Below are 26674 nucleotides of genomic sequence, written 5' to 3' on the forward strand. Positions count from 1 at the left end.
GAGAGCAGAAATCATAATCGCAAGGAGAGAAAGCATTGAACATCTGAGACCAACAAAATCAAGACTGTGACTGAGAATGGCACATCCCCAACTGGAGACTCGCCACCTATGTGTCCCTCACATACATGAAGTTGTCCAAGCTGGCTTTGGTGTAGCATTTCTCGAAGTTTTGCCATTGTGTCATTTTGACCTTCAATCACCTGATACAACTCCTCAGTCTGAAAAAGAGAAAGAGAGGACCAAACATGTTAGTAAACTAGGTATAAATTCTATTATCTTGCCTGTACAGATTTTGTAACAGGGCCATTCCAAAATGCCAATTTAGGCTAAACTACAATTTCTACAGACTAATATTTGTTAGCCTGACAATATCCATTTCTATAATATATAGAATACTTGTCCCCTCTGATGGAGCAAAGCATTTCCCCACAGGTTCTTGGTTGCTAAATATTTTACCTCACTTTCCCTACTTTTCAGGGTTTCCTTGAGGCCTTGAATTGTACTATCTTGCTTCTGAGATGACTCCTGAGCAGACTTTAGTTCATAGCTCATTTCATTCAGTTTCTCTTGAAGAACCTGAATTCAGCAAGGAAAAACAGTTAAGTCAATGATTTCCTTTAACTTCAAATGCAATCATAAAAGTTCTTCCTCAAATATAGGGTTTAAGGAAATTCTTAGGGAATATTACTCTGTTATTTTTTCCCATTTGTAGTAACCATTAAAAACCTAAAGCAATCAGCAAGAGAAAGCAGCAGGAGATAGGAATACTTCTTTGAATATTCAATTTCTCAGTTTAATGCACTATGCTTTTTCTATGACAGTAGGCATAGCGGGCACTTGTCACAGGAGTAACTGTGGATCCCTTACCCACAGACCAAGGAGCTTCAGCCATCTACTATACATCTGATCTCTACTATAGGAAAAGGGCACACCAGGCCAGCTCAGCATCCCAAATTGTGGGAATTGTCTTCTAAACAGATGTTAACATCCATGAGCTATAAAGGGGTGAGAAGTTAAGCTAGAATCAAAAGTACAGACCTTCCATCTCAGTGCCTTACATAAAGACTGCATTCAGTGTTAATTAGACCTAAAAGTCACAAGCAATTGTGATCTGTGCAGAACAAGCTAAGACCTTGAAAAGAAATAAAGTGAAGAACCACACTTTCAAATAAAACATTCCCCAGAGCACCAGGAATGCACAGCATTCATTTCCTAAGTCCTACTCAGAGAGGTTGAAAGATTGAGGCTAGAGCCAGTCATATCCTCAGAAAAACCCTGTGATCTCCAAGGGTATGTTATTGATCATACCTTGTTGGCGGCCTCTGTTTGCTGGATTCTTTCCTGGAGGTCTGCCAAGTGGGGATCAGATACAGACTGCTGACTTATAGTGGTCTCATCTGAATTCAGCTTTTGTTGTTTGAATCGCTCTTCAGTCATGGGCTAAGAGGAAACAAGTCAAAGAAGGTGAGGAAAATGCGAGCAACAATAAATTTTAAATTTATCTTCAAATGTCTTTGGCATTTTTGCCAGAGATATGGAAAACCATCGTTATTAAATCAACTATCAGTATGAATTCCTGAAGACAGTCCTATTCCTTATTATGAGCACTGATTCACCTCCACCTTTACTATACTCCTCAGTTTCCCGCCAGACCTTTCCCTTCCAACTCACATAAACTTTATATATTTAGTTAAAAGAAAAAATCCAGAGTTTAAAGGGGAGGAATTAAAAGAGGAAAATGCTATGATGACCAAATATTAGCTTTTTTTCTTTTTTCAATAAGGGAATTCAATAGGCATACTCTTTAAACTTATACCATCCCAGGAGAGGAAGAGTTATATTGCAATTACCTTTCATAAAGCATGTCTGATCATTTTACTGGAAAAAAAAATGGAAAATTTCAAATACAGAGTATTTATTAGATAATAACGTTTTAACAATATTAAATTTCCTGAATTTGGTAATTGTACTGCAGTTATGTAAGAGATGTCCTTGTCCTTAGAAAATACATGCTGAAGAATTTAGAGTAAAGGTGCATAACATCTGCAACTAATTCTCAAATGGTTCAGGAATTTAAAAATGTGTTTATATAGAAAGTGGGAGTGACCTAAGAAATGTGGCAAAATATTAACAACTGGTGAATCTGGGTAAAGGCTATATGGGAGCTTTTTGTACTTCTCTTACAATAATTACACTACTTCAAAATAAGTAAATTACAATAATTTCAAAGTAAGTAAAAAAAATTAAAAATTAAATAAAAAAGGTATATGTGTCTATTTAAAGGTAGCTTTATAGAACATGACTGTATAAACAATCCACAGTGGCCTGGGAAGGAATGCTTTTACAGGAATATCAATTCACCAAAGAGATTCAGGCAAAAATTATATATTTATATATGGGAAGATCAATCAGATTAAGATATACTTACTGAACTCTATGTAACAGTCATCATGAGTTAAAGGTACTAAAATAAAACTTTACGAATTCACTGTGTGTTTTAGTTTCCTAGCTGCTAAAACAAATAACATACAATGGGTTGGCTTAACAACGGAATTTACTGGATCAGAGTTTCAGAGGCTAGAGGACTTGCTGCCTCCCAGGGTTGGTGTCTTCTGTCTGGTTGGCAATCTTTGGTGTTCCTTGGCTTTCCCGTCACATGGCAAAAGCATCTTCTCCTTTCTTTTCCACCTTTTGTTGACTTCCTCCTTTGGCTGCTCCCTTGGCCTGTCTCTCTGTGGCCTTCTCTACATGGCCTCTAGTAATAGAATTAAAACCCATCCATTTTCATCTGGGCCACATCTTAACTGAAGTAACCTCATCAAAGTTCCTACTTACAATGGATTCACATTCATAGGAATGGATAAAGAACATGTTTTTCTGGGGTATACAACTCTAAGCCCCCACAGTCCACCCTCTGGACTCCAGAAGACATATTCCTCCTACATGCAAAATACATTAATTTCATCACAACATCCAAAAGGCTTAAGCCATTTTAGAACAATGCTAAGTCCAAAGTCTTATTAAAATCAATTATGGGTGTGGTCTGTTCTGAAGCAAAATCCCTGTCTGATGGACTTGTGAAACCTAGAAAAACAAGCTATTTGCCTCTAATATACAATGGTGGGAAAGGAATAGGGTAAGCATTCCTATTCCAGAAGGGAGAAACTGGAAGGAAAACAGGGTTCACAGGTCCCACACAAGTTTGAAAACCAGCAGGGTAAACTCCATTAAGTTTCATGGTCTGAGAGTCATCTGTGGATTGATGTTTTGTCCTCCAAGCCTGATGAAGCAGCAGCCCCAACCCTTCCAAGTTCTTATGCAGTGGCCATACTCTCCCTGAGCCCTGGAATGAAGTCCCTACCCTCTCTGAGCATTGTAATGGCAGCCCGGTTCTTCAACACAGGGGCACAAGCTCCACCACCTCTGAGCACTGGGATGGTGACCAGGCTCTCCGCGAATGTTGGGGTACAAGCCCCACAATCTGAGCATTGGGGTGGCAGCACTGTCCCTGAACAAGGGCTCACAAGCCCTACTCTCTCCAAGTGCAGGGGCTGACTGGCCATTTCCACACAAACTGGTGGGCCTGTTTTCTTGGCCCAAGGAGATCTTTACTATCCAGACCTTTGTTTCCCTGGTTCTGTCCTTAAAATAATTCTTTCCTCAATTCATTCATCTCTTCTATGTCCCTTCTGGTCCAGGCTGGCACTGGTTCTACTCATAGAAATTTTGCAAACACCTTGTCAGCTTTGCATGTGATTCAAGCATGTCCTGACTTCTACTGAAACGGCTGACTGGAACCATGTTCATCCACACCTTCTTTAGCAAAGGGTTGTTCAGTTAAGCCATCACATGGATCCCTGTTCTCTGGGGAGTCACTTCCCAAAAGTTCAAGGAGGTCCCTCGCTGATAGAGACTCTTATAGCCCTAGTCTCAGAGCACACTCTCTGGATAGGCTGAAACATCAACTGCTGGTTCCTTTGTGATTGAGAGTTTAATTCTTAACTTACGCTTTTCCTTTTACATTTTACTAAAAGCTGCAAGGAGAAGCCAAGTGGCATCTTCCACACTTAGCTTGGAAATCTCCTCAGCTAAATATCAAAATTCATGGCTTATAAGTTCTGCCTTCCATCCAATATCAGAATACAATTTTGCCAAGTTCTCTGCCACTTTATAACAAGGATTGCCTTTTCTCCAGTTTCCAACAGTACATTCTTCTAAAGCTTCATCAGAAGTACCTTTAAAGTCCACATTTCTACCAACAGTCTTCTCAAAGCAATCTAGGTTTCTCTATCAAGGCCCCCACCCATTACCCACTTCCAAAGCTATTTCCACATTTTTAGGTATTTATTATAGCAGAATCCCACTTTCCAGTACCAAAAACTGTTTTAGTTTTCTGATTGCTAAAATAAATACCACATAATGAGTTGGCTTAACAATGTAATTTATTGGCTCACAGGTATCTTCTGGCTGGCCAGCAATCTTCGGAGTTCCTTGGCTTTTCCATTACATGGCAATGCACACGGTAGTGTCTTCTCCCTTCTCTTCTGGGTTCAGTTACTTCCAGTTTCTGGCTGCTCCCTGTAGCTTGTCTCTCCGTGGCCTTCTCTATAAGACCTCCAATAATAGGATTAAGACCCATCCTGATTCAGGACCATACCTTAACTGAAGTAACCTCATCTAAAAGTCCTATTTACAATGGGTTCACACTCACAGGAATGGATTAAGATTAAAAATATGTTTTCCTGTGGTACATAACTCTAAGCCACAATACTACTAAATTCCATTCCCCCACAATCCCCTCACCTCCTCCCCACTCCAATTAGGAAAAATACAAGTCCATTGGGAAGAAAAAAAAAAAGGCAGCTGTCATTTATTCTTTCTTTACTTCAAACTTTCAAAATTTTATTACCATCTTCCAGGCAGTGAGATACAGCCTACTTAAATCCTTTCTTGCAAACAACTGGAAGTATAAAGATTTCAGAAAAAAAAATATTTCCTATTCCTCCAGTGCTATTTACTAATCTTTCTGACATCTAATAAGTACTACAAGTAAGGCACTGTGAGGAATACAATGCTGATTAATACAAGGTCCTAGTTCCCAACACTTAGTCTACTGAGGAGGTGGTCATGTCATAAAAATATAGAGAAAAGCACTCAGTTCAACAAGAAGGACAGGGAAGGCTTCTCGGAAGAGAAAAAAATTTAACCTGGGTCTAAAAAGAAAGAAAGGATCTCCATAGATGGCTGGGGTGGATAAGGAAGGGTGCTCTAGTCAGAAGAAACAAAAGAGGACAAAATGTAGAGCTAATGGATGCAAAATGCTGGCTTCTGATTCCATTATCTTATAAGTTGGGTGACAATATAATTTATCACTCAAATCAAGCCCCATTTAATAGTTGAAAGGGTGCTATAAATAATTATGTCGGGGCAACAGGTGTGACCTGGGACTATCCTAGGCAAACCCAGATATTTTGTTATCCTATTTGTAAGTCCATAGTCATTCCTGACTATAAACAAGGTCCTGGCTCTCTTGGATTTTGCTGGCCTGGTGTAGCCAAGCTAGACTTAAAGAAACAAGCAAGTACCAAAGAAATATACAAAACATCAGATAGTGGTAAGAGCTATGCAGTCATATAGGAAAGTGTGATAGAGAGTCAGTGGTTAAGCTAAATCAGTTGATCAAAAAAGGTCTCTAGGAGGTGACATTTAAATGGAGATCTGAAGGACAAGGAGCCAGCCCTGAAAAGATCAATAGAACAATTCAGACAGAGGGATCAGTTAATGGAAAAGCCCTAAGATAGGTATGAGACTGCGAAATAGAAAGGCTTATGTAGCTGCAGTAGTATTTCCAGTAAAAATATATTGCAAACCACACTCATAATTTTTAATTTTCTAGTAGCTTCATTGAATAAAGTAAAAATTAAGCGAAATTAATCTTAATAAAATTTTATTTAACTCAGTATATCCAAAATATTATCATAAAGATGTAATCAATATAAAAATTGAGATATTTCACATTCTTTTTTTTATACTAAATTTTTAAAATTCATGGTGTATTTTATACTCACAGCATAGCTCAATACGGTCTAACCACATACAGCTAGTGGCTACTATATTGGATTCCATGGGAGTAAAGCATAATGGGCAAAGGGGAGAGAGTAAGAAAGATACACAGGGTCCAGATCATATATAGCTTTTGCACACCACAGTTAATGAAGTTGGATTTCATTCTAAGTGAAATGAAAATGGACTGCAGTGTTAGTGTTTTTAACAGAAAAGTAGTCCAATCATATTTAAGTTTTAAAAAGTTCACTTGAGCAACTCTGTCATCAATGGACTGTTGGGGAGCATCAGTATAAGCAGGGAGATGAGCTAGGAGGCTGCTGCAGTAGTGGAGGAGAGAGAATGGCTTGATTTTATAGAGGGGGAGAAATATGGATGGATTTAGAATATGCTTGAAAGCAAAGTCAATAGGACTTGCTGGCAGATAGGATGAAGGGTGAGAAAGAAAAAGAAAAGAAGCAAGGATAATGATTCCTAGGATTTATTTTAGGTATTTGTTGTTTATGTTACAGGGAGCTTCACCCTTGAAGAAATGTGAATTGTGTCACAGCATTGGGAGAGAGAACTATTTTAATAGAGATTTATAGAAATTCTCTATAAAACTTGACGTCTTTGTTTTTCAATGTAAAATAACTTTTCAATAACATCTACTATAATATATTTTTAAAATTTAAACTACAAGCAGAATTAAAGAAAATAGTGTCAAGTTTAAAATATCAGGGAAAGTAGTCACATTTATTCACTTTAAACAAAAGAACTGCAGCACTGTGAAGGAAATTTTATAGGTTCAACTATGTGGTCCAACCCCATTTTACAAATAAAGAAATAAAGATCTTAGAGAAGGTAAAGTAATTTGCCCAAGGTTACATAGGAAATCAGGAAAAGGATTTGATTAAACTGAATGCACTACTGTTGGTAAATTCTCACTCATCTCTATAAGCCCATTGCCTATCATAATGCCTGGGACACTGTGGGGACCAAAAGTTTTTGTTTAATGATCAAACAAGAATAATAAAAACAAAAACAAAGCAAATAAAAACACACCTGTCTCATAATTCTCAGTCCGACATTGTAATTCTGCAATGACTCCCATAGAAATTAGACTTACTACATATATATATTTCAATATCAACTTAAAAGCCAAAGAATGCCTCAGGAAAGTACAGAATGTTCTGGATCTCATCTATACCCATCTTGGCATGAATAATCATGAGAAGCCCATAATTTTGTAAATGTAAGTGTACTGACCTGAAAGATGAAGGTGTTTGTTACTTCTTTATTCTTAATACTTAATACTATTTTACATTAATACTATTTTACATTTCAGAAAAATCCTTTCTGATAACAATCTGGGGAAAAAAAGAATTTAGCAAATTCCAGTGAGTCAGTAACTCACAATGAATTCTTATTATCAAATACTTTCAATCACTCTGATGAGGATTCTATAGAACCTGAAATCAGTAATACTTGATTTGGTTGAGTCAGTGTTAATCTCAAGACTATGGGCTACTACAATCATGTTGTAATGATAGAATCATTTCAAATTAAGTCATTTTTAACTCAGAGTTAGGAGTAAAGCTTTCCAACATCAGGAAAGAAAACTGTTTTCAGGGCTCATGTTGTATAATGTGGTATAACATAACGCAGATATTTAGATTCTCTAAATAACATTTTTCTTGCCATTCTCCTAGTCCTCACAATAGTGTGTGAGAGAACTCAAACTGCTGTAATTTTCTATCCTTTTGTTAATAACGGGAGACAAGAACCATCAACTAGCATAAAATTAAAGGTCTAATCTCTGACTAACATCTAATGCCTACACCTGCCAAAGGTTCTGACCTAGGTATACAACTAAACTAAGAGTGGGATAAACTTACTATAGTCACGGAGGAAGAGACACTGGCATAGCAAGGCTTGAAGCAAATATCTCCTGCTCATTGAATTTAGATAGAAAGAGAAACAGCACATGGCTAGAGGGCTCAGAATTGATGTTTACTAAGGGACCACACCCCTCATATCACAGTTTTTTCTGGTTCAGGGCCAGACAATAAAGAAGGAAATTACCAGCTAAAATAAGGCTTCAAATCTTTCTTTAGATATGGGAACACATTTGGGTCCCCAGGAATAAATTCTGTAGAAGGCAAATAATCAATTAGCATAATACCAGAAAACTAGAAAGCAGGAGGACTACACTGTTTTGCTTTTTCCTTTAAAATAAGAGAGAGAAGAAGGGAGATAGGGAGGGAGACAGGGAAGCAATCAGGAGAAATCCTGATAGTGATATTTAATAGGGCACAGAGTGGGGGAAGTGGAGGATTAAACAAAGGAATCAAAATGAGTTTATGATATGAGGTTTTCTTCATATTTGTAGTAGAATCTAGCTAAAGGAACATTTTTTTCTTTTATGGTTTCTATTCTTTCCATATTTGTTCATAGAAACAAAAACCAGTCTGCCTTTGTCCCACTTAGCTCATTTGCCATAAAGCACAGCGGGCCTTAAGGAGCTTAAAAGTCAACCAGATAAACAATAGATCAGGTATCCAAAATACACATTTTATTTACAGACACGTTGAGCCCAAGTTATCTATTTTCCACCACATTCTTAATTATTGGGAAAAATGGCATAATAATTAAATGTCATGAATAACATTCAAGGTTATTTTTCCCTCTCCTGATGTTTCATTATTCTACAAACAGTGAAGAATGTAAGCCAGGTGACAGCAAAAGGGTCATTGTTTTCAAGCTCTATTTTTCCAATGTCCAAATTCAGTGTAGTAGAGGGACTTGACCTAAAGGTTTAAATGTGCTCATTAGCTTGATAATTTTCTTCACAGAATGCCTAAAGATTCCTCCCCAAATCTTTAGGTTATAGAAAGAGGACTCTTGGTTGAAAGTATGTACTTATTTAAATTGATGCACTTCAGGACATGTGTTCTGATACAGAGAATGAAAACATCTTGGCTGAAATTAGGAATCTTTGAGCTTTCTATCTCTCTAAATTGAGATTGCATGAAATATCTTTAAAATCCTTCCCAACTCCAAAATTTGATGAGTCCAAGCCCCAAAAGACAGTATTTTAAATTAAATATGGAAGGGAAAAAAACATGTTTTGCCTATAATTTAACATGTCCTTACCTTTCTGCTATATTGGCCATATGTGAAGGGGAAAAAAAAGTATTCCCCATCCACTCTGCCCAGACTATTTTTAGGTCCTAATATAAAAACACCGTATTTAATTTGTGACATCTATGCCCAGTCACAGAAATAGTTATAAAGCCAAAATTTAGCTGTGAGGCTCTAATAAATGAAAACGAGAATACTATACTAATACATACTAATACTTTAACATTTTATACAAATGAAAACATTTTAAAACCTCTTGGCTTTTATACTTTTTCAAAGTAGTCATACACTGTATCTGATAATTTTGTGGAAATTTAACAAATTTTGTGCAAATTTAATATGTTTCCTCACGTTTTTTGCTTATGTTCTTATTGTGATGCAAATTAATCCTCCTCCCCTCTTCCCCCCAAAAAAAAAAATTTCAAGGGACAATCAACAATTTCATTTGTTATCAAGCTCTGCACTTCTGGGATGTTGTTGGCCAGTAGCATGGTTTTCAAAAATGCTTTCTAGATTGTCCACCTTTGTAATGGTATCACTAAAGAATGTGTATCAAGTGGAATGTACCAGAATGTTTCACAAATTAACTGTTTACCCTCCGCTCTAATCCATTTACTGTTGCTATAGAAACAAAAAGCATCTGTCAGGTCTCTGTACAAAGCTGAATTTAAAATACTGGCATGCAAACATTTGGGCAGACATGATAGCTCAAATTAAGATCAACTGCTATTCCCTAGTTATTAAAGAAATTTGAAAAGGAATAATGGGATGAAACTCTTCTATCACATAGTAACGTCAAACATGCCCTAGTAGAGCTCAGTAGATGAACTGGCTATCAACAGTTATCCCCTTATCATTTTAAGTAACAGTACTTGAATTCCCACATCTCTTTTATGAACAAGTCATCATTAGTCCTCAAATGATCTACTGATTATAATAAATCGTGCTCAGATGTTACAATACCTTCCTAATAGACTAATAACTTTTCCCCAAACCTTTACCCTCCGCTCTAATCCTTCTGAGGCATACCCAGGGATAAAAGGCTTAAAGCTCCAGGAAACTACACTAACTCCCTTACAGAAAGCCAAAAGAAGAAAACTTAAAATAAATCTAAAATAATAATAATAATAATAATAATAATAATAATAATAATAATAATAGAAAAGGAAGAGGAAAGAGTTCTAGTGCCAGAAACTAGGTTATATTTTAAATGTCTTCTTTTTACAGGGTAAAAACCATTACCTTCTTGTTTTAAAGGATCTGTAATTTTTATAATTAGTAGGAAGGCCAATAGATGAGGATTGTGAAAAGCAAGCTGAGTGTGAAACACATTTATGAACAGAACATAGGCAAAAGATTCAACAAAAATGAGCTGAATGATTAATTTTCTCAAATCTAGATTATATACCTTCTACTAGACAGAATTCATGTGACACTTGAGGCCAGCTAACTATAATCAGAAAGGCATGTTAAAGACACTATATAACCATTTTGTATACCTGAACCCGGAGTGGCAAATAATCTTCACAGAGATCATCCCAAAGCTCTTGCAGGTCTGAAATCTCCAACGGATAACTCACAGGTGTCTTGTAAAGGGGTTTCAAAGTCCTGTTAAGGGAACCGGAACTAACTCCATCTGTCATGATATGGCCAGGCTTGGCTCCAGGTGGGCTAGATTTCACTGGAATAGGAAGCTTGCTCCCTCGGGGGCTCTGAATGGGCTTATAATCAAGACCTTTAATCATGCTAAGAGCTAGCTCCAGCTTGTGGTTACACACAAGCAGTGGAGCCTGTTCATCTGAACAACAGTCACACTTTACAAGTTCCTTTGCACTTCTCTCAGTTTCCTCATCCTTCTGTTGTGGAGGACTAGTCTGTACACTTGCATCCAAAGATTCCACAGAGGAACCCGGTGTCCCTTCCTCCATGCTTTCCCCATCTGGGGGTACCTTTGTGCTTAAGTCTGGTGGCCCAACCTCAGACAAAGCTGGTTCTTCAGTGCAAATGCTGGTAGACCACCTAGAAGGGCCACAGGAGATACTTCTGGCCACCTTCCGAGGCACCTTACAAATGGCTTCATAGTCAGAATCAGCAACCCGCAAAGCTGCACAGCCACGGCATCTCCTGGGTCGATTTCCAGGGCCTTCCAAAGTATGGCAGCTGTGTGGCTCCTGAATCTGGTCTTCATTTTCTACCCAGCACTCAAACCCTGAATAGGCAAAGTCTTCCTGGAGCAGCGCAGAGTATCTCATATCGGGTAAGCCGGAAATGTCAACCGTCCCATTCCCCGCCTTGTTCTCCGCGCCAGAGTCATCGTTATTCTTCCGATACATGCCAGCAATGCAGGACTTCAGGCGATCCTTCTCCAGCAGCAGCTTCTGCAAACGTTCAATAGAAAGGGCTTCGATCCGGGCAATAACGGTGTCGAATCTATAGATCCGATCAAGCATGAAAGCACATTTGCTGCAAGCAAACTCTGCTTTGCCATCGCGGGAGACATCCTTGCCCAGTACGTGAGAAAGCAGAACCTGGAGATTGAGCTTGGACGCTGTGTGGAAGATCCAGCGCCGCTGGTTTCCGCACAGCTCCCGGGCACAGATCCTGCAAATCTCCTTCATCTTCCCTCCTAGCGAGTGCCGAGCTTCCCTGCGGTCCGCGGCTGCTCCGGGATCACTCACTCGTTCTTCACTGCGCTCGGTCTCCCGCCTCGGTAGTCTCCAGCTAGCAGGACACACAGCCCGGTGGGGTCTCCACTCTGCAGGCGCGCACCTCTGCCACCCGCGCGCCTGCTCTGGGTACCACAGTGGTCAGCCCCGCCCCCTCGGGGAGGGGTCGGGTGTAGAAACACCTCAGGGGGATGCTGAGTGACAGCGACGCAGGCCGCGCTCGCAACCTGCCATATCTCCTACAGCTGTCTTCCCCGCCAGCCGCCGCGTCCTAAACGTCCTCCCCTTTGAGCAGGCTGGCTTCCCCGTACACTAGCGGCTACCCGTTGCTGACGCAAAGTCTCAGAGATTGAGGATCAGATTTCAAGATGGCGCCGTCGGCTAAGCGCCTGCGACCAAGGTCAGGTTCCGCTGGGAGCTGTAGTCCGGGATTCTGGCGCCAGCTTTGCGCATGCGGGATAGTGGGTGCGTCCCTTGGCCCTTAACCGGGTCTCTGGTGCTTCGGGCGGAACGCAGACTGGTTCACAGTGGGTACAGGAGTGGAGACCCTGACCACTGTCAGGCCACTTTCAGTTTGGCAGCTCTCACCAAACAAGAGCATCAATCCCCTCATGGATCCTTACACCCTTCCTTGCAGATGTACCCGGGCTTCTCGTAGGGAGGAGAAAGCCGGATGCCCTCCCCCTCTCTCACGCGGCAGTGCCACGTACTCTGGAGGGAGCAGCCTTGCAGTGCCACCAGGTACCGCTGCGCGCCGCCTTCCTCCAGCCTGCGGCCCCACCTCCTCTCCCTACTCCTGCATCCTGGGTTAAAGGTCCCGGGGCTGCTGTGGGGAGTGATAACCAGATGGGACAGGTAGGGCAGGTTTTAGGAGACCCAGTTCAACCCTTCCCTCGACTATTGGGAGAACCCAGAAAAGAGGACAAGTGCTTCCCCCTTGGATGTTGAGGAAGAGGAGGTTGGGTTTAGCCCCCACCTCGACGATGTGCCCTTATTTAAGAAAAGAAATCAGAGGGGCACAAAACAGTCATCTAAGGAAGAAAGGGTCCAGCAAATAACAAGTGAATGCAGCTAGTTAACCAAGATTATGCAGACAATAGAAGAGAAAATGGGCTTCTTCAGAATGCAGACACCTGAGAGTAGTAGATTACTATCACCAAATTCTCTTTCAGGCTCAGGTAGACCACAGTCGTGATTTGGGGGGACGGAAACTGGACAAACACTAGTACAAAAGACTGAGCTTTGAGCATGAGTGGAGAGTATGTAGTGGGGCTCTGATCTCTGAAGTAATAGGGTTGGGAATTTCACCATATTCACACAGTATTGTCTTATTCAATATTTTAGAGTTCTAAGTCCTTCCACCTTTGGATATAGAAATTGGAATGCAATAAAAAGTGGAGGAAGGCTGGAGCTCTGATTAGGTGGAATGCAGGTATCAAAGACCATTTATAATAAAGAATTCTCTTTCCGGTTGGAGAGACTTGCAGGCTCCAGACAGAAGGAATGACAGCCTGCTTCAGCAATCACCTAGTCCCCCAGAGCAGTACATTTCCTAGCTGTAAAATAATGATAAATTTCAATAGCTTGATCTTGTGAAATGAGGCCAGCAAAAGCCTAAGTATTTCTAAACGTCATCCAGAGGACAGAGCCCATACTCCTAAACCTGGAAGTATTCCTATGTTTACAATGGGAGCTCAGAGTAAACCCCCAAATTCCTTATTGAGGAGTAAATGAGATAATTTGGGGGAAGTGCTTTAACAGTATTTGCCTCATTAAATAATAGCTAATAGTGTTGTTTTAATAGTAGTGAGAATATTTTAAAGTAATTTAAAATTTTATGGGGTTCTGCACATATAAGATTGTGCTGTTCTCTTCTCACTCAAAACAATATTGGTAGCTCCATTGTGAGGGGGAAGGACAGTCCTTAGAACTTTGGCTTTGACTGCTACAAAACATTGCATATATCATATCACCTAAATATTGCACTTCTGGCTGTAAAACCAAGATTGTAAAATACAGTTCCAAGAAGAATTCACTATAGCTGCATTTTTCCCTGCATCTGGTATATGAGCTTCAAAGTCAGAAGAAATCAAATGACAATCTTTGGAATCTATAGTGATCTTGTTTTCTGGCCTTGACCCGACTTACAGACTAGACAACCTGCTAGTATGCTATGCTACTATACCCAGTTTTAAGTATTGTCCTAAAGAACTGCAAGAATTCAAACAAAGGTCCAGAAAAGTGCCTAACACATCATTAATGAAGACCATGTCTTTGACTGTCAATGCAAGACACATTTTCCTATTGGAAAAATGCTAATGAAACAAAGTGTCCTTTAGGAGCAAACCCTGGATAATACTTTGTATTACAGTCTATTCATTAATAGGATTTTGCATCTGGCTGAGAGTTTCCAAACTTCAATGACAATACTAGATGACTTGGTGTATAAGAAATACAAGTCAGTACAAATAACAAAAAGGCAATTTACTATGTAAGACTGTGATTGATATACTTTCAATAGACTAAAAGGGAGAGCTATATATAGCTAGGCCTCCAACAACAGATAAGAATAAACCACCCAACAATCAAAGAAAATTTACAGATAAAACTCAATTCACTCCTAGAGAAAATATTTAAAAACTGTATCTCAAAACAGATAGCATGATACAATACTAGAATTAGTCTTAACCTGATCACTTGGTATTATAAAATAATTTAACACTAACTAAAAGGTCAGTGGTGTGCAGATAACAAAACCTGAAAATAAAATTTAGGAAAAGAAGAAGAAAAACTATGGAGTAATAAATTCAGTTCATGGTCCTTATCAATAGCATCTTGATTTTGTAGTTAGTGGAACACTGACTACCTACGGGGAGGCAAGCAAAATTGGGGGACTGAATGGGGACATTTACTTTTTATTCTGTATACTGTGTATCATTTAAATTTTTGGCAATGAATGTTTATTCATGTATTACTTTTAAAATTAAATAAATTTAGGAAGTAATCTAGAGTTAAAACTAGAATAGTGCCAATTTAACACACTAATAGCAGAGTCTAAGTGGTAAGATTTGAACCTGAAATGAGAATCTTTGTAATATATATGATAAATTGTGTGTGTGTGTGTGCGGGATACTGATCACGTGCTTCGACTTGGCGGGCCTGGGCTGGGGGACCTGATCAGCCCCTGGGGAGGGTGGTGGGCACGGGCGACAGCGCCCTCCACTGCCCCCCAGGCCTGGGAAAGTGAGGCCGGAGGCAGGCCCCATTTCCTCACCCAAAATACCACCGTAGGGGAGGCTTGCCGGAGGGAACCGCCTTTTCCCCACCCCCTTATCTTGCCCCTGACACTCCCCATTGCCAGAGCAACTCCCCCACCGTCAGTGCGCATGCGCAGTTACCAAAACTACTCCCGCCCCTTGTCATTCAACCTCCGCGCCCTCTCTGAACCAATCCAAGCCTTCGACCTCTACAGCTACCCCGCCCTCTAATCGCCCAATATAAGCTTGTGCTCTCGCCTAATAAAGCTCTCTTGGTTTCATCATCCCTCAAAGTACCGTGTCCCGCCTGTTCCTTCTCACCGCCCTCCACACCTTGCACGCCCCCCCGCTGGGGACCTGGCCAAATCCCCCGCCTCGCCTTCGCCTCCGGGAAAGAGCCCCCACCGCCGGTACCTTCAGAGCAAGCCTGGGAGCCTAGGATTTAGCAACCGGCCGCCACCCCCCCCCCCAGACGAATCAACTGCGACCGCAACTGGCGCCCGAACAGGGACCTCTGCAATTAGACGTCCTCTCCACGCAGCGGTCCAGTGACGCCACTCGCTCGCCCGGACGCCTCTCCAGCTCTCCTTCTCCTCGCCTGCAAGGTAAGGGCCGCCTCTCCCTTGCCGCTCCCGGAGCCGCCTCTCCCTCGCCGCTCCGCGTCAGGGGCCGCCTCTCCCTCGCCGCTCCGGAGCCGCTCCTTCCTTCCCCAATTATCCCGGCTGCCTCTCCTTCTTTTCTTCTATAACCCCCATTCCTCCTAACGCTCTCCCTCTTTCCCTCATTACTTTGCTGTAGTCCTTTGTGTGTTTCTTTCTTTGTTTGGCGCCGTGTACCTCTTTGCAACCGCCCCCCCCAGACTGCTCCAAAATGGCGAACTTCCTCCTTCTTCTTCTACTGAGGGGAGGAAGTGCTCTAGTGATGACGTCAGCCCTAAGCCGGGCTGAAAACCGCCTGCGCTTTACCCCGCCCTTTCACAGGGTGGAGCTGGTCCGCCATCTTATGCCTTAGGCCCCGCCCTTTCACAGGGCGGAGCTGGTCCGCCATCTTATGCCTTAGGCCCTGCCCTTTCACAGGGCGGAGTTAGTCCGCCATCTTATGCCTTAGACCCCGCCCTTTCACAGGGCGGAGCTAGTCCACCATCTTATGCCTTAGGCCCCGCCCTTTCACAGGGCAGAGTTAGTCCGCCATCTTATGCCTTAGACCCCGCCCTTTCACAGGGCGGAGCTAGTCCGCCATCTTGTGCCTTAGACCCCGCCCTTTCACAGGGCGGGGCTGGTCCGCCATCTTGTGTCTTGGCCACGCCCACCGCGCCGCCATCTTGCGACGCTTGGGGCCTCCCACTTCCGCCTCCCCCTTCGACAAGCTCCCCCTCGGAGCCGCTGCCGGCAGCTGCCGCCGCTCCTCCCACCCTGCTGACTAACAACCCCTGGCTGCCTTCTACACCTCAAGGCAACCCTTAGGACAGCGCTGCCCCTACCCCCACTCCTGTGCCAGGCCCTGTACTTTGGGTGCATCCTGCTAAAAGCCGGCTTAGAAAAATCTGCCCCGCAGTGCGGCTCTGGATCAGCCTAGCTTCAGATCTAGTCACCCTGGCTGTTCATGTATTTGGAGAGCTGCCGGAAAAAATTGTTTGGCCCCTGGACGCAGGCCAAACCCGCCTACTTATCCGTGATAACCCGGACATGCAAATCCTCTTGGAAGGATTTCAGGGGGAATTCAGCTGCCATTATCCTAGCCATCGACTATTACAGGGGCTCGCCAAGCTTCCCTTCCGCAGCCCCTTCCATCCTTTCCCCTCCTCTGCACCCATCCCGGGTGCCACTACCGTCTTCACTGACGCCTCCAAAACCCGTTTCGCCTTCCTCTCTTATTCTCAGGACCACCCAAGACCCCACCTATTCAGCTATGTCAACTTTCATTCAGTCCAAGTGGGGGAAATTCTGGCAGTGTCATACGCGCTAAACGCCCACTGCAACCACCCAGTAAACATTTTCACAGACAGCCTCTACACGTATCAGGTCTGCCGAGTCCTCGCGTTTTCCACCTTTTTCCCGGGAGACTCGGCCATTGATAAAGCGCTTTCTGACCTCAGAAGCATCTTAGAGCATAGACAGGATCCTTGGTTCGTTAGCCACATTCGTAGTCACTCAGACCTTCCGGGGCCCTTGGCTAATGGCAATAGTATAGTAGACCAAGCGGTCTCAGCTCAGGCTACCCAAGCTATGCTAACCCACACGGCAACCCCTCCGGGGGACGCTGTTAATCAAGCCAAGTTATTGCATTCCAGGTTTCACTTTTCGGCTATGTCGTTACATCATCTATGTGGCCTCCCCCTAGATACCTGTAAACATCTTGTCCGCAATTGTGCAACTTGTGCGCCCTTTGCGCCGCTTGGCCCCCTGCAACCTCAGGGAGTCAACCCACGAGGCCTAAAACCCAATTCTAGATGGCAAATGGACGTAACTCACGTTCCGTCCTTTGGGCGCCTCAAGTATGTACATGTAATGATTGACACCTTCTCGGCCATGTGTTATGCAGTCCCCCTTGCCGGGGAAGCGGCCAAACACTGTATCAAGGCCCTAAGACAAGGAATTCTCTTCATGGGAGTCCCCTGGGACATAAAAACGGACAATGGGCCTGCCTATCGCAGTGCCTCCTTTGCGGCCTTTCTTCAGTTATATAACATCACCCATCATTTCGGCATCCCCTATAATCCACAGGGGCAAGCCATTGTGGAAGCCGTCCATCGCCGCTTAAAAACACAAATTGAAAAAGAAAGGGCAATGCTCCCCCAGGCAACTCCAGGGGACCTTATCATAGCAGCCCTTATTCACCTTAATCTACTCACATTCAATAAAGAAGGGCTTTCGCCCCTACATAAACATTGGGGGCCCTCGTATAGGCCCACCCAGGCCCCGATGGTTTACTGGAAGGACCCAGAGAATAATGCCTGGAAGGGTCCCTCCCCACTCCTCGCCCAGGGGCGCGGGTTTGCTTGTGTTTTCCCAGATGATGCAGCACAACCAATCTGGATCCCAGGAAGAGCAATCCGGCCCGCCACCAGCAACCACGTGTCTAACGAGACGAGAACGCTGTCGTCTCCGCAACCTGGTCTACCAGATGACAACAGTACACCTGGGCCTGGACTCCAGTCCGAGTGAATTCCTCCAACCCCAATCTTACCTCCTCTTGTTGGCTTTGCCTCTCCACTTCCTCCCCCCTGTATGAGTCAATTGCCTCCAACCTCTCCTTTTCAGAAAACACAGAGGACAGCCCCTCGGAATGCAATTGAAATACCTCTGCCGTCCCCCTAACCTTTCATTCAGTCTCCTTTACAGGAAAGTGTATCCGCCCTCGCTCAAGTAACTCTCCCAGCCTCACAGCTTGTGCCAGCTACTCCTCTCCCAGCAGCTCTGCCAAATTTCTTATTCCCCACAACTCCTCCCAATGGCTCTGCTCCTCTACAGGACTTACCCCCTGCCTTAACGTACTGACCCTCAATACAACTCATGAAACTTGCCTCTTGATTGTCCTCATCCCTAGGGTCCTATACCACAGCGAGGAAGACTTCTTCCTCCGCCTGGAAACAACTGCAGCTCCTGCCCCACTGCAAAAGCGAGAGCCCATCACCGTCCTCACGATTGCCTCCCTCCTAGGTCTTGCAGGCGCTGGCACCGGAATCGCTGCATTAGCCAGTCAAGGCTCCGCCCTAACTCACCTCCGGGCGCTGTTGACGAGGACATTCGTCACCTACAAGACGCTATTTCCCATCTTAAAAATTCTGTCAACTCCCTCTCTGAGGTAGTGCTCCAAAACCGCCGAGGTCTCGACCTTCTCCTCCTCAAAGAAGGAGGCCTCTGCGCCGCCCTAGGAGAAGAGTGCTGTGTATATGCCAATTCCACAGGTCTCGCCGAGGACAGCCTAAAGAAGGTCCGAGAGGGACTGGAACAACGTAGAAGAGACCGTGAAGCCACCAGTTATTGGTCCCATATCTTTACCCCCCTCCTCCCTTACCTCCTCCCTCTCCTCGGCCCCCTACTAATGATTATTCTAGCTCTCACTTTAGGACCCTGCATTATCCGCAGAATCGTCCAACTTGTAAGAAAACAAACAGATGCTATTTTTTCCTCGTTCGTGCAAATCCAGTACCAGCGACTCGCCACCTCTGACGCTCCCTACTCCAAGATGACAACCAACCCTCCGCAACCTCACCGCCACCGGTCAACCCGCCGACCGCGAGGCCCTTCTCGATCGCCTGGACATCACACCAACCTCGAGCTCCAGTTTATCTGAACCTCCAACTTTAAACCTCCCATCCTCGTCCATCCCGCAAGCAACAAGGCTCCTGTCGAGCACCCGGGTGCCACACCAACGCTGAGCTCCAGCCTTGCTGAGCTACCGTCAACCCTTTTTCCCCTCCCCAACCTTCCCCTTCCCTCATCCTTTGGCGGACCTCTCCGGTAAGCTTCTTCCTTTAATTAGAAAAAAGGGGGAAATGCGGGATACTGATCACGTGCTTCGACTTGGCGGGCCTGGGCTGGGGGACCTGATCAGCCCCTGGGGAGGGTGGTGGGCACGGGCGACAGCGCCCTCCACTGCCCCCCAGGCCTGGGAAAGTGAGGCCGGAGGCAGGCCCCATTTCCTCACCCAAAATACCACCGTAGGGGAGGCTTGCCGGAGGGAACCGCCTTTTCCCCACCCCCTTATCTTGCCCCTGACACTCCCCATTGCCAGAGCAACTCCCCCACCGTCAGTGCGCATGCGCAGTTACCAAAACTACTCCCGCCCCTTGTCATTCAACCTCCGCGCCCTCTCTGAACCAATCCAAGCCTTCGACCTCTACAGCTACCCCGCCCTCTAATCGCCCAATATAAGCTTGTGCTCTCGCCTAATAAAGCTCTCTTGGTTTCATCATCCCTCAAAGTACCGTGTCCCGCCTGTTCCTTCTCGCCGCCCTCCACACCTTGCACGCCCCCCCGCCGGGGACCTGGCCAAATCCCCCGCCTCGCCTTCGCCTCCGGGAAAGAGCCCCCGCCGCCGGTACCTTCAGAGCAAGCCTGGGAGCCTAGGATTTAGCAACCGGCCGCCACCCCCCCCCCCAGACGAATCAACTGCGACCGCATGTGTGTGTGTGTGTGTGTGTGTGTGTGTGTGTGTGTGTGTAGAACTTATATAACCAAAGAGTTCAAAGGGGATATATAATAAGACATTAAACAGTGGTTATGTCTGGAGAGTGAAATTATGGATACTTATTTTCTTCTTTCATCATTTGTATTCATATAGTGATAGGTATCAGAAAATAATTGTGAGGTGCGAGATAGGGTGAAAATTGATTGCAAAGGGCATAATGGAATTTTCTGGGGTGATGAAAATGTTCTATATCTAGCTTTATAATGATGGAAATGTTCTCTATCTTGCTTTCTATATCTATACATGGGTATATACAATTGTCAGAGCTCATTGAACTGAACATTTAGATCTGTGAATTTTATGTATGTTAGCACAGTTCAATTACAAAGATAAAAAAGGAGTAAATAAATACAAAAATGTATATTACCCATAAACTTTCAACCTGAGCGGTTTCTTTCGCAGAAAGTAATCTCCCACTTTAATGTAAAAATGACTTTGAAAATTGGCCAGAAGAAGTTCTATCATACCAGCTTTGGAAAGTGTTTTTTTGTTTTTTTGTTTGTTTATGCACATACATAACACATCACACATTTATGACTGAAGCAAGGCATGTTTTTAAGATGAGACTCAGGGGCTTTCATGATGACTTGGAACAAGGTGATTACTTCTAAAACTATCAAAGATACATAATAAAGGAAAACTTGACAGAATAGATTTCATGTTATGACAAACTAGTATGAGTTAAATAAATTATTTATTTTATGTATCAGCAGTTTGCTCACAAAATGGGTTGATAAATGCATTCACAAGCACTTACAATCTCTGTATCCTATGTCATCACTTATATCTGGCCATTAATTTCCTAATCTACAAAATAAAGTGTTTTGAATTTCAACAGTGGTTTTCAAACTTTAGCATACATCAGAATCACCTAGATGGCTTGTTAAAACACAGATTGCTGGGCCCTCTTCCAAGAGTTTCTGAAGAAACTCTTGCCCAAGATTTGCATTCCTGACAAATTCCCAAGCTATGCTGATACTGCTGTCTGGGAACCAACCACATGTTGAAAACCACTGAACTTAAAACTATCCTAAACTCTATTCCGAAAAATCTCAGTCAAAAATAAGAATGAAGTGCTTTAGATAAGTGGAAAAACCCTCAATGAAGAGCTACTTAGAAAATCTTATGTGGAACTACATCTCCATTTGAACAAGATTCCTAAATCTTACTGTGGTAGAGGTCTTTTGCACTATCTCCATTTTGACCTCTAGATTTTGGGGCCTGGGAGGTATCTCTTGGAACAATAGCCACTTCTGGAACCCATGTGTTGCAGCAGGGTTACAGTGTTTCTAAAACCAAATTCTGGGCTAGGAGGGAGTTTCCAAGAGCATTACAGAGATGGAAAATCCCATGTCCAAAACGAGTTGTATTAGGTTTCACGGTCCTAGTTATGACATTGGAAATAGATGTTCTAATTAATAAAAACTATGCAAAAAAAGGCGGGGGGGGGGACTGATTCTGGCAGAGAAGCTAAGGCGGATGTGGAAATGCAAGAATATCAAAGTAAGCTCAGTTAGACTTAGTGGTAACAACAGAAGAATGTATGCAATTTCCCTGTGCTGGTTGGAAATCTTTAGGAAATCAGATATAATCATGCTTTGCATTAATAACACAGCATTACAAAACACTTGTTTTAAAACCAGATTTCCAGTTCATCTATAGATTGCAGTAATATAGTTTTCAGCAGAATTAATCTTAAAGTAGTAAACATTAGTCTTTCAAGTTAAATTATTAAATACTCATAGTTTTTAAAGTGAATTTTAGAGTATATTTTAAGTCAATCAATGAGAAAGAATTTATGCAACAGTATATCTTTTGTCTTCAGTGAACTTTCAATTTAGTTGAAGGGGAGAAAAACTGCAGGCTACAATTAGAAAATAACAATTGATAAGCAAAATGGTACTAACAAATTCACTGTGAGTACAGAAAAAGTTGAATTAGTATTATGAACTAATATAGCCGAGGAAGGCAGGAGTGTCACTTGAGATGGGTTTTAGGATGGAGAGAAAAAGGAAGGGAGTCCAGGAAAAGAAAACAGCATCCTCAAAAGCCTTGGAAATTGAGGTAAACAAAGTGTTAGCCTCTGGGTAAAGGCAGATGTTGGGGATTTGTGGGACACTTGGATGGACAATTATTCATTCATCCTTCCGTCTATCTAATCTTCTAATTGCTTAAAGAACACGTATCAAGGGCCAATTGTAAGCCAGGCATTGTGCTATGGAGGGCCTTGGCAACTAGGCAAAACAATTCGGACTTAATGTTATGGACTTGTGGGTTCTTGAGCAGAGAATGACATGAGGAAAACATTATTTTAGGAAGATCAGCCAAGGAACAGGATGGCTTAGAGTTTCAGGAGAAAGTTTTGGGATGGTTACACAAAGACCTGCTAAAAGGCAATCGCAGTTATTTATAGGTGAGGTAATAAAGATCTGGGGTAGAAATGGAAAGAAAGGGGTAAATATGAGAATCACTTTGAAGGAATGAGCAGCAGGACTTGATGACATACACACAGAAAGGATGAAGGAGAAGAAAGGGTTAAAGACAGTGTGCAGGTTTGGATGTATTATGTCCCCCAAGATGCCATGTTCTTTAATGCAGTCTTGTGGTGGGTGAAGTATTAGTGTTGATTAGGTTGGAATTTTTGGATTAGGCTGTTTCCATGGAGATGTGACCCACCCAACTGTGGGTAATACCTTTGATTAGAATATTTCCATGGAGGTGTAGCCCTGCCCATTCAGCATGGGTCTTGATTAGTTTACCAGAGCACTTTAAAAATGCTGGCACAGAATCAGACGCTTGCTGGCTTAGCTCAGAGATGCTTGGAGTAAGGACCCCTGATGTTGATTACAGCTTAGAGAGACATTTTGAAGACAGCTGTTGGAAGCTGACACTGACATTTTGGAGAATGCCATTTTGAAACGCAACCTGGGAGCAAGCAGACGCCAGCCACATGCTTTCCCAGCTAACAGGTTTTCTGGGTGCCAATGGCCTTTCTCCAGTGAAGGCAGCCTATTGTTGGATGCGTTACCTTGGACACTTTATGGCCTTAAGACTAACTTTGTAACCAAATAAACTCTCTTTATAAAAGTCAATCCATTTCTGATGTTTTGCAAAACAGCAGCATTAGCAAACTGGAACATGAAGCAATGGGTTTTTGCCTGAGAGACTGGTAGAAACTTGGTTTATATTCACAGAAAGATGGGAGTTAAAGACTCCCCCCAAAATGATAAAAATTTAATTCAGGGCATGCTGAGTGTAAGTGACTGAGAAAACTACACAGAGGTTTCCCGCAGTCAAAGCACAGGTAAGAAGGAGAAAGAGTTTCAAGAATGACAGGGATGGTAAGTATTATGAAAAACTAGAGAGAGATCAGCAAGAGAGGTAAGATCAGGCTCATCTTTTCCTATACCTGGTGTGAACCCATAAACTTCAGAGTTGTTAACTTTAATTCCTCAGAATCCTTCCCTAGCAAGCCAAATGCTAAATTGTTATCAAACCATTTCCAGAACATCTCTAGCATGTGTCTCTTGCTTCACATTTTCACTACACTTTCTATTTAAGGTTCTTAAAACCTGGCATCTGAACTGTATCACTCAGCCTTAGAGGCTTACTTGTCTAATCCATCCTGCATATTATTTCCAGAACAATCATAGTAAAGATCCACCACTGCCTCCCACTACCAATAGAATAAGTCCAAAGCCTTTAACCTGGCATTCCAGTATCTCTACCAAAAGATTCTAATCTACTTCCCTTTCAGCTCTATCTCACACTTCTTCCCTAGCCAAATGGTAGCAGAGCAAATGGTGGCAGGACAAACATCTATATGTTCTATACCCCTGCTTTCCTCTTTTCTAATCTGATGGTCAACCCTTAGCATTTCCTTAATTTAGTAATTTTGTACCACAAAGAGCAAAGGCTGTTGGAAGTCAAATGCATTTCCTGACTTTTATAAACATCTAAACTCATTGAGATTAAGCCAGGTATCCTGGTAAGGAAGAAGAGAAAGAGGAATGTCTCTGAGATAAACAGAAAAGGAGAGGATGAAATTTCATCCAGATCGGGAAGAGACTGGAGGTCAAAGAATAACTTGGGGACCTACTTCCATTCTATGTCAGTATCCTGGGAAAGGCAATGGGGTGACCTGGAAAGGCTGCACTTCTAGGTTGAAGGGTTCTGGTTCCATAAAAGATTCCAAGCTGTTATGGTTGGCAGAGCGATGTCTGGTGGGGTAGGAGTGCTTCAGTGGTAGACCAGTGATCAGAGCAGTCTCCTTGATGCCTTGGCACCTGATAAAACTTAGGGACCATCAACCTTTACATAACTCTGAGAGAGTAGGAAATAGGAAATACCAAATAAGTGAAATTGAATTTCCCCCCAGCCTGGTTAGGATTGGAACTCTGGGTAATGTTAAACTGATTTAAATAAAGTAAGAAATGTGATATTTCTTGCGTAACTGAATTTGTGAACTGAGTCATACCCACTAACAAACCTTTTGTTGGTATTCAGTGGGGTTCAGTTTTAGATTCTTTTCACCTTTCTCTTTTCATTCCCTTCCATGTCATTTCATCCGTTCCTATTTGTACACCAGTGACTTCCAATTTTATTCCTGAATTCTCCTGATTTCAACTTTCAAATAGCCAACTGCCTATTTGATGTCTGTTTATACATGTGTCAGAGAAATCTCAGAATCACCATAGGAGAGAGAAAACTCCTGAGTGCCATCTTCTGCTTATCTATGGTGCCCACCTTCATCCTAATTCTCTATATTAGGGGTCAGCAAACTATGGCAGTGTGCCAATCCAGCCCACATCTGCTTTTGTATATAAAGTTTTATTGGAACACAGTCATGCCCATTCCTTCTTTAATAGGGCTGCATTTGTGCTACAATAGCAGAAACCTTATGGGCTGCAGAGTTTAAATTATTTATTTGGCCCTTTTCAGAAATATTTTGCCACCCCCTACTATTATTATTCTTCAGTACACATCACAATTTGCAATTATTTGTTTGTTTGACTACTTGGTTATTTATTTATCTCCCTCATTGGAATGTAAGCTCACCAAGGAGAAAGGCCCTGCCTTTCTTAGTCTTACTGTTTTTCCAGCCCTAATTGCACCAGAGCCTGGCCATGGCACTCAATAAATAGTCGTTGCCTGGGATGTATGAACAAATGAATTAATTGTTTAAGATATCTTAAAATTTTATTTAACTCCTTGCTTTAGTACAAAAATTCCATCCTTTGTTACTCTTTAATGACCTCATTTGTTAAGTAATAGAGTTTCATAATAATTAGTCCCCTCAACTTCTCTCCCCTCTCTTGTCTATCCTGCTTCCAGATTAATCATTCTAAAACAGAGCTCAAATATCACTTTGCTGCACAAAAATCTGGAGACCCAATGACTTACCCATTAATCATGAACTTCTTAACATACCACTTAAGGCCCTCTGACTTGAGCTCCAATGTATTTTTCTGGACTCACTCACTGTCCTCCTACATATATTCTATTTCAACTACTGCCTCCTTACCCCTGAACTCTCCCATATCTACATCTCATCTATTTGAAATGTTTTTCCTACCACTATTACCTCTTCCTGTCAAAATCCTTTCAGACCATCAAGTGTTTCCTTCAAAACCTTCTTAAAAAACATCTTCTTTGAACTTCCAAAGCACTTTTGTACCTATAGTAATTTGTGAATCACGTCTCTTTACTGCTTTCTCCTCTTGGTAGAACATACTCATCTTGGTATGTTCTGAAGTCCTTAGAAGGGTATCTTCCTTGATCAAAGTAAATAATGAATGGATGAATAAACCAATGCCCTTCCTTTTTAACTCTACTTATTAAAATTCTACTCATTCTTTATAGATCAAAACCTTCACTGCCCACCCCAGCCCATGATTTCTTCTTTCTCTACTACCTTGTATTTTTGAGTGACTTTCTTACCTTTCCAATGAGACTGAAATCTCTAGAAGGCAGAAACTAAACCTTACACATCTTTGTGTTCCTTCTCCTTCATCTAACAGTACCTTGTGCATTATAAATACTCCATATGCTGGTTTAAATGTATTATGTCCCCCAAAACGCCATGTTCTTTGATGCAATCTTATGTGGGTAGATGTATTAGTGTTGATTAGATTGGAATCCTTTGAGTGTTTCCATGGAGACGTGACTCAATCAACTAGAGTGAAATGTTTGACTGGATAATTTCCATGGAGATATGGACCCTGCCCATTCAGGGTGGATCTTGATTTAATCACCAGAGTCCTATATAGAGCTCTAACAGAAGGAGCTTGGAGCTGCAGCTGAGACACATTTTGAAAAAGGCCGTTGGAAGCTGACACTGACATTTTGGAGAATGCCATTTTGAAACGCAAC

At 42.6% G+C, this 26674-nt stretch overlaps 1 protein-coding gene across 16 annotated transcripts in view; it reads right to left on the reverse strand.

Moving 5' to 3' along the window:
* The window catches only part of LOC119526795 (phosphodiesterase 4D interacting protein), a 258604-nt gene that overhangs the window by 79386 nt on the left and 152544 nt on the right, over positions 1–26674 (reverse strand). For 8 of the 16 annotated variants that reach the window (XM_037826230.1, XM_037826224.1, XM_037826229.1 and 5 more), the window contains exons 1-4: positions 10686–11804; positions 1309–1440; positions 457–576; positions 126–218 (exon numbers count right to left, since the gene is read on the reverse strand). In XM_037826230.1, the coding sequence (XP_037682158.1) occupies positions 126–218; positions 457–576; positions 1309–1440; positions 10686–11804 (1464 nt within the window). Of the gene's footprint in view, positions 1–125; positions 219–456; positions 577–1308; positions 1441–10685; positions 12307–26674 lie in introns of those variants that run through there. The other 8 variants (XM_037826232.1, XM_037826236.1, XM_037826237.1 and 5 more) reach the window with 3 other exon arrangements.

Source organism: Choloepus didactylus, chromosome 2 (assembly GCF_015220235.1).
Source record: "Choloepus didactylus isolate mChoDid1 chromosome 2, mChoDid1.pri, whole genome shotgun sequence".
NCBI classification, from domain to species: Eukaryota; Metazoa; Chordata; class Mammalia; order Pilosa; family Megalonychidae; genus Choloepus; species Choloepus didactylus.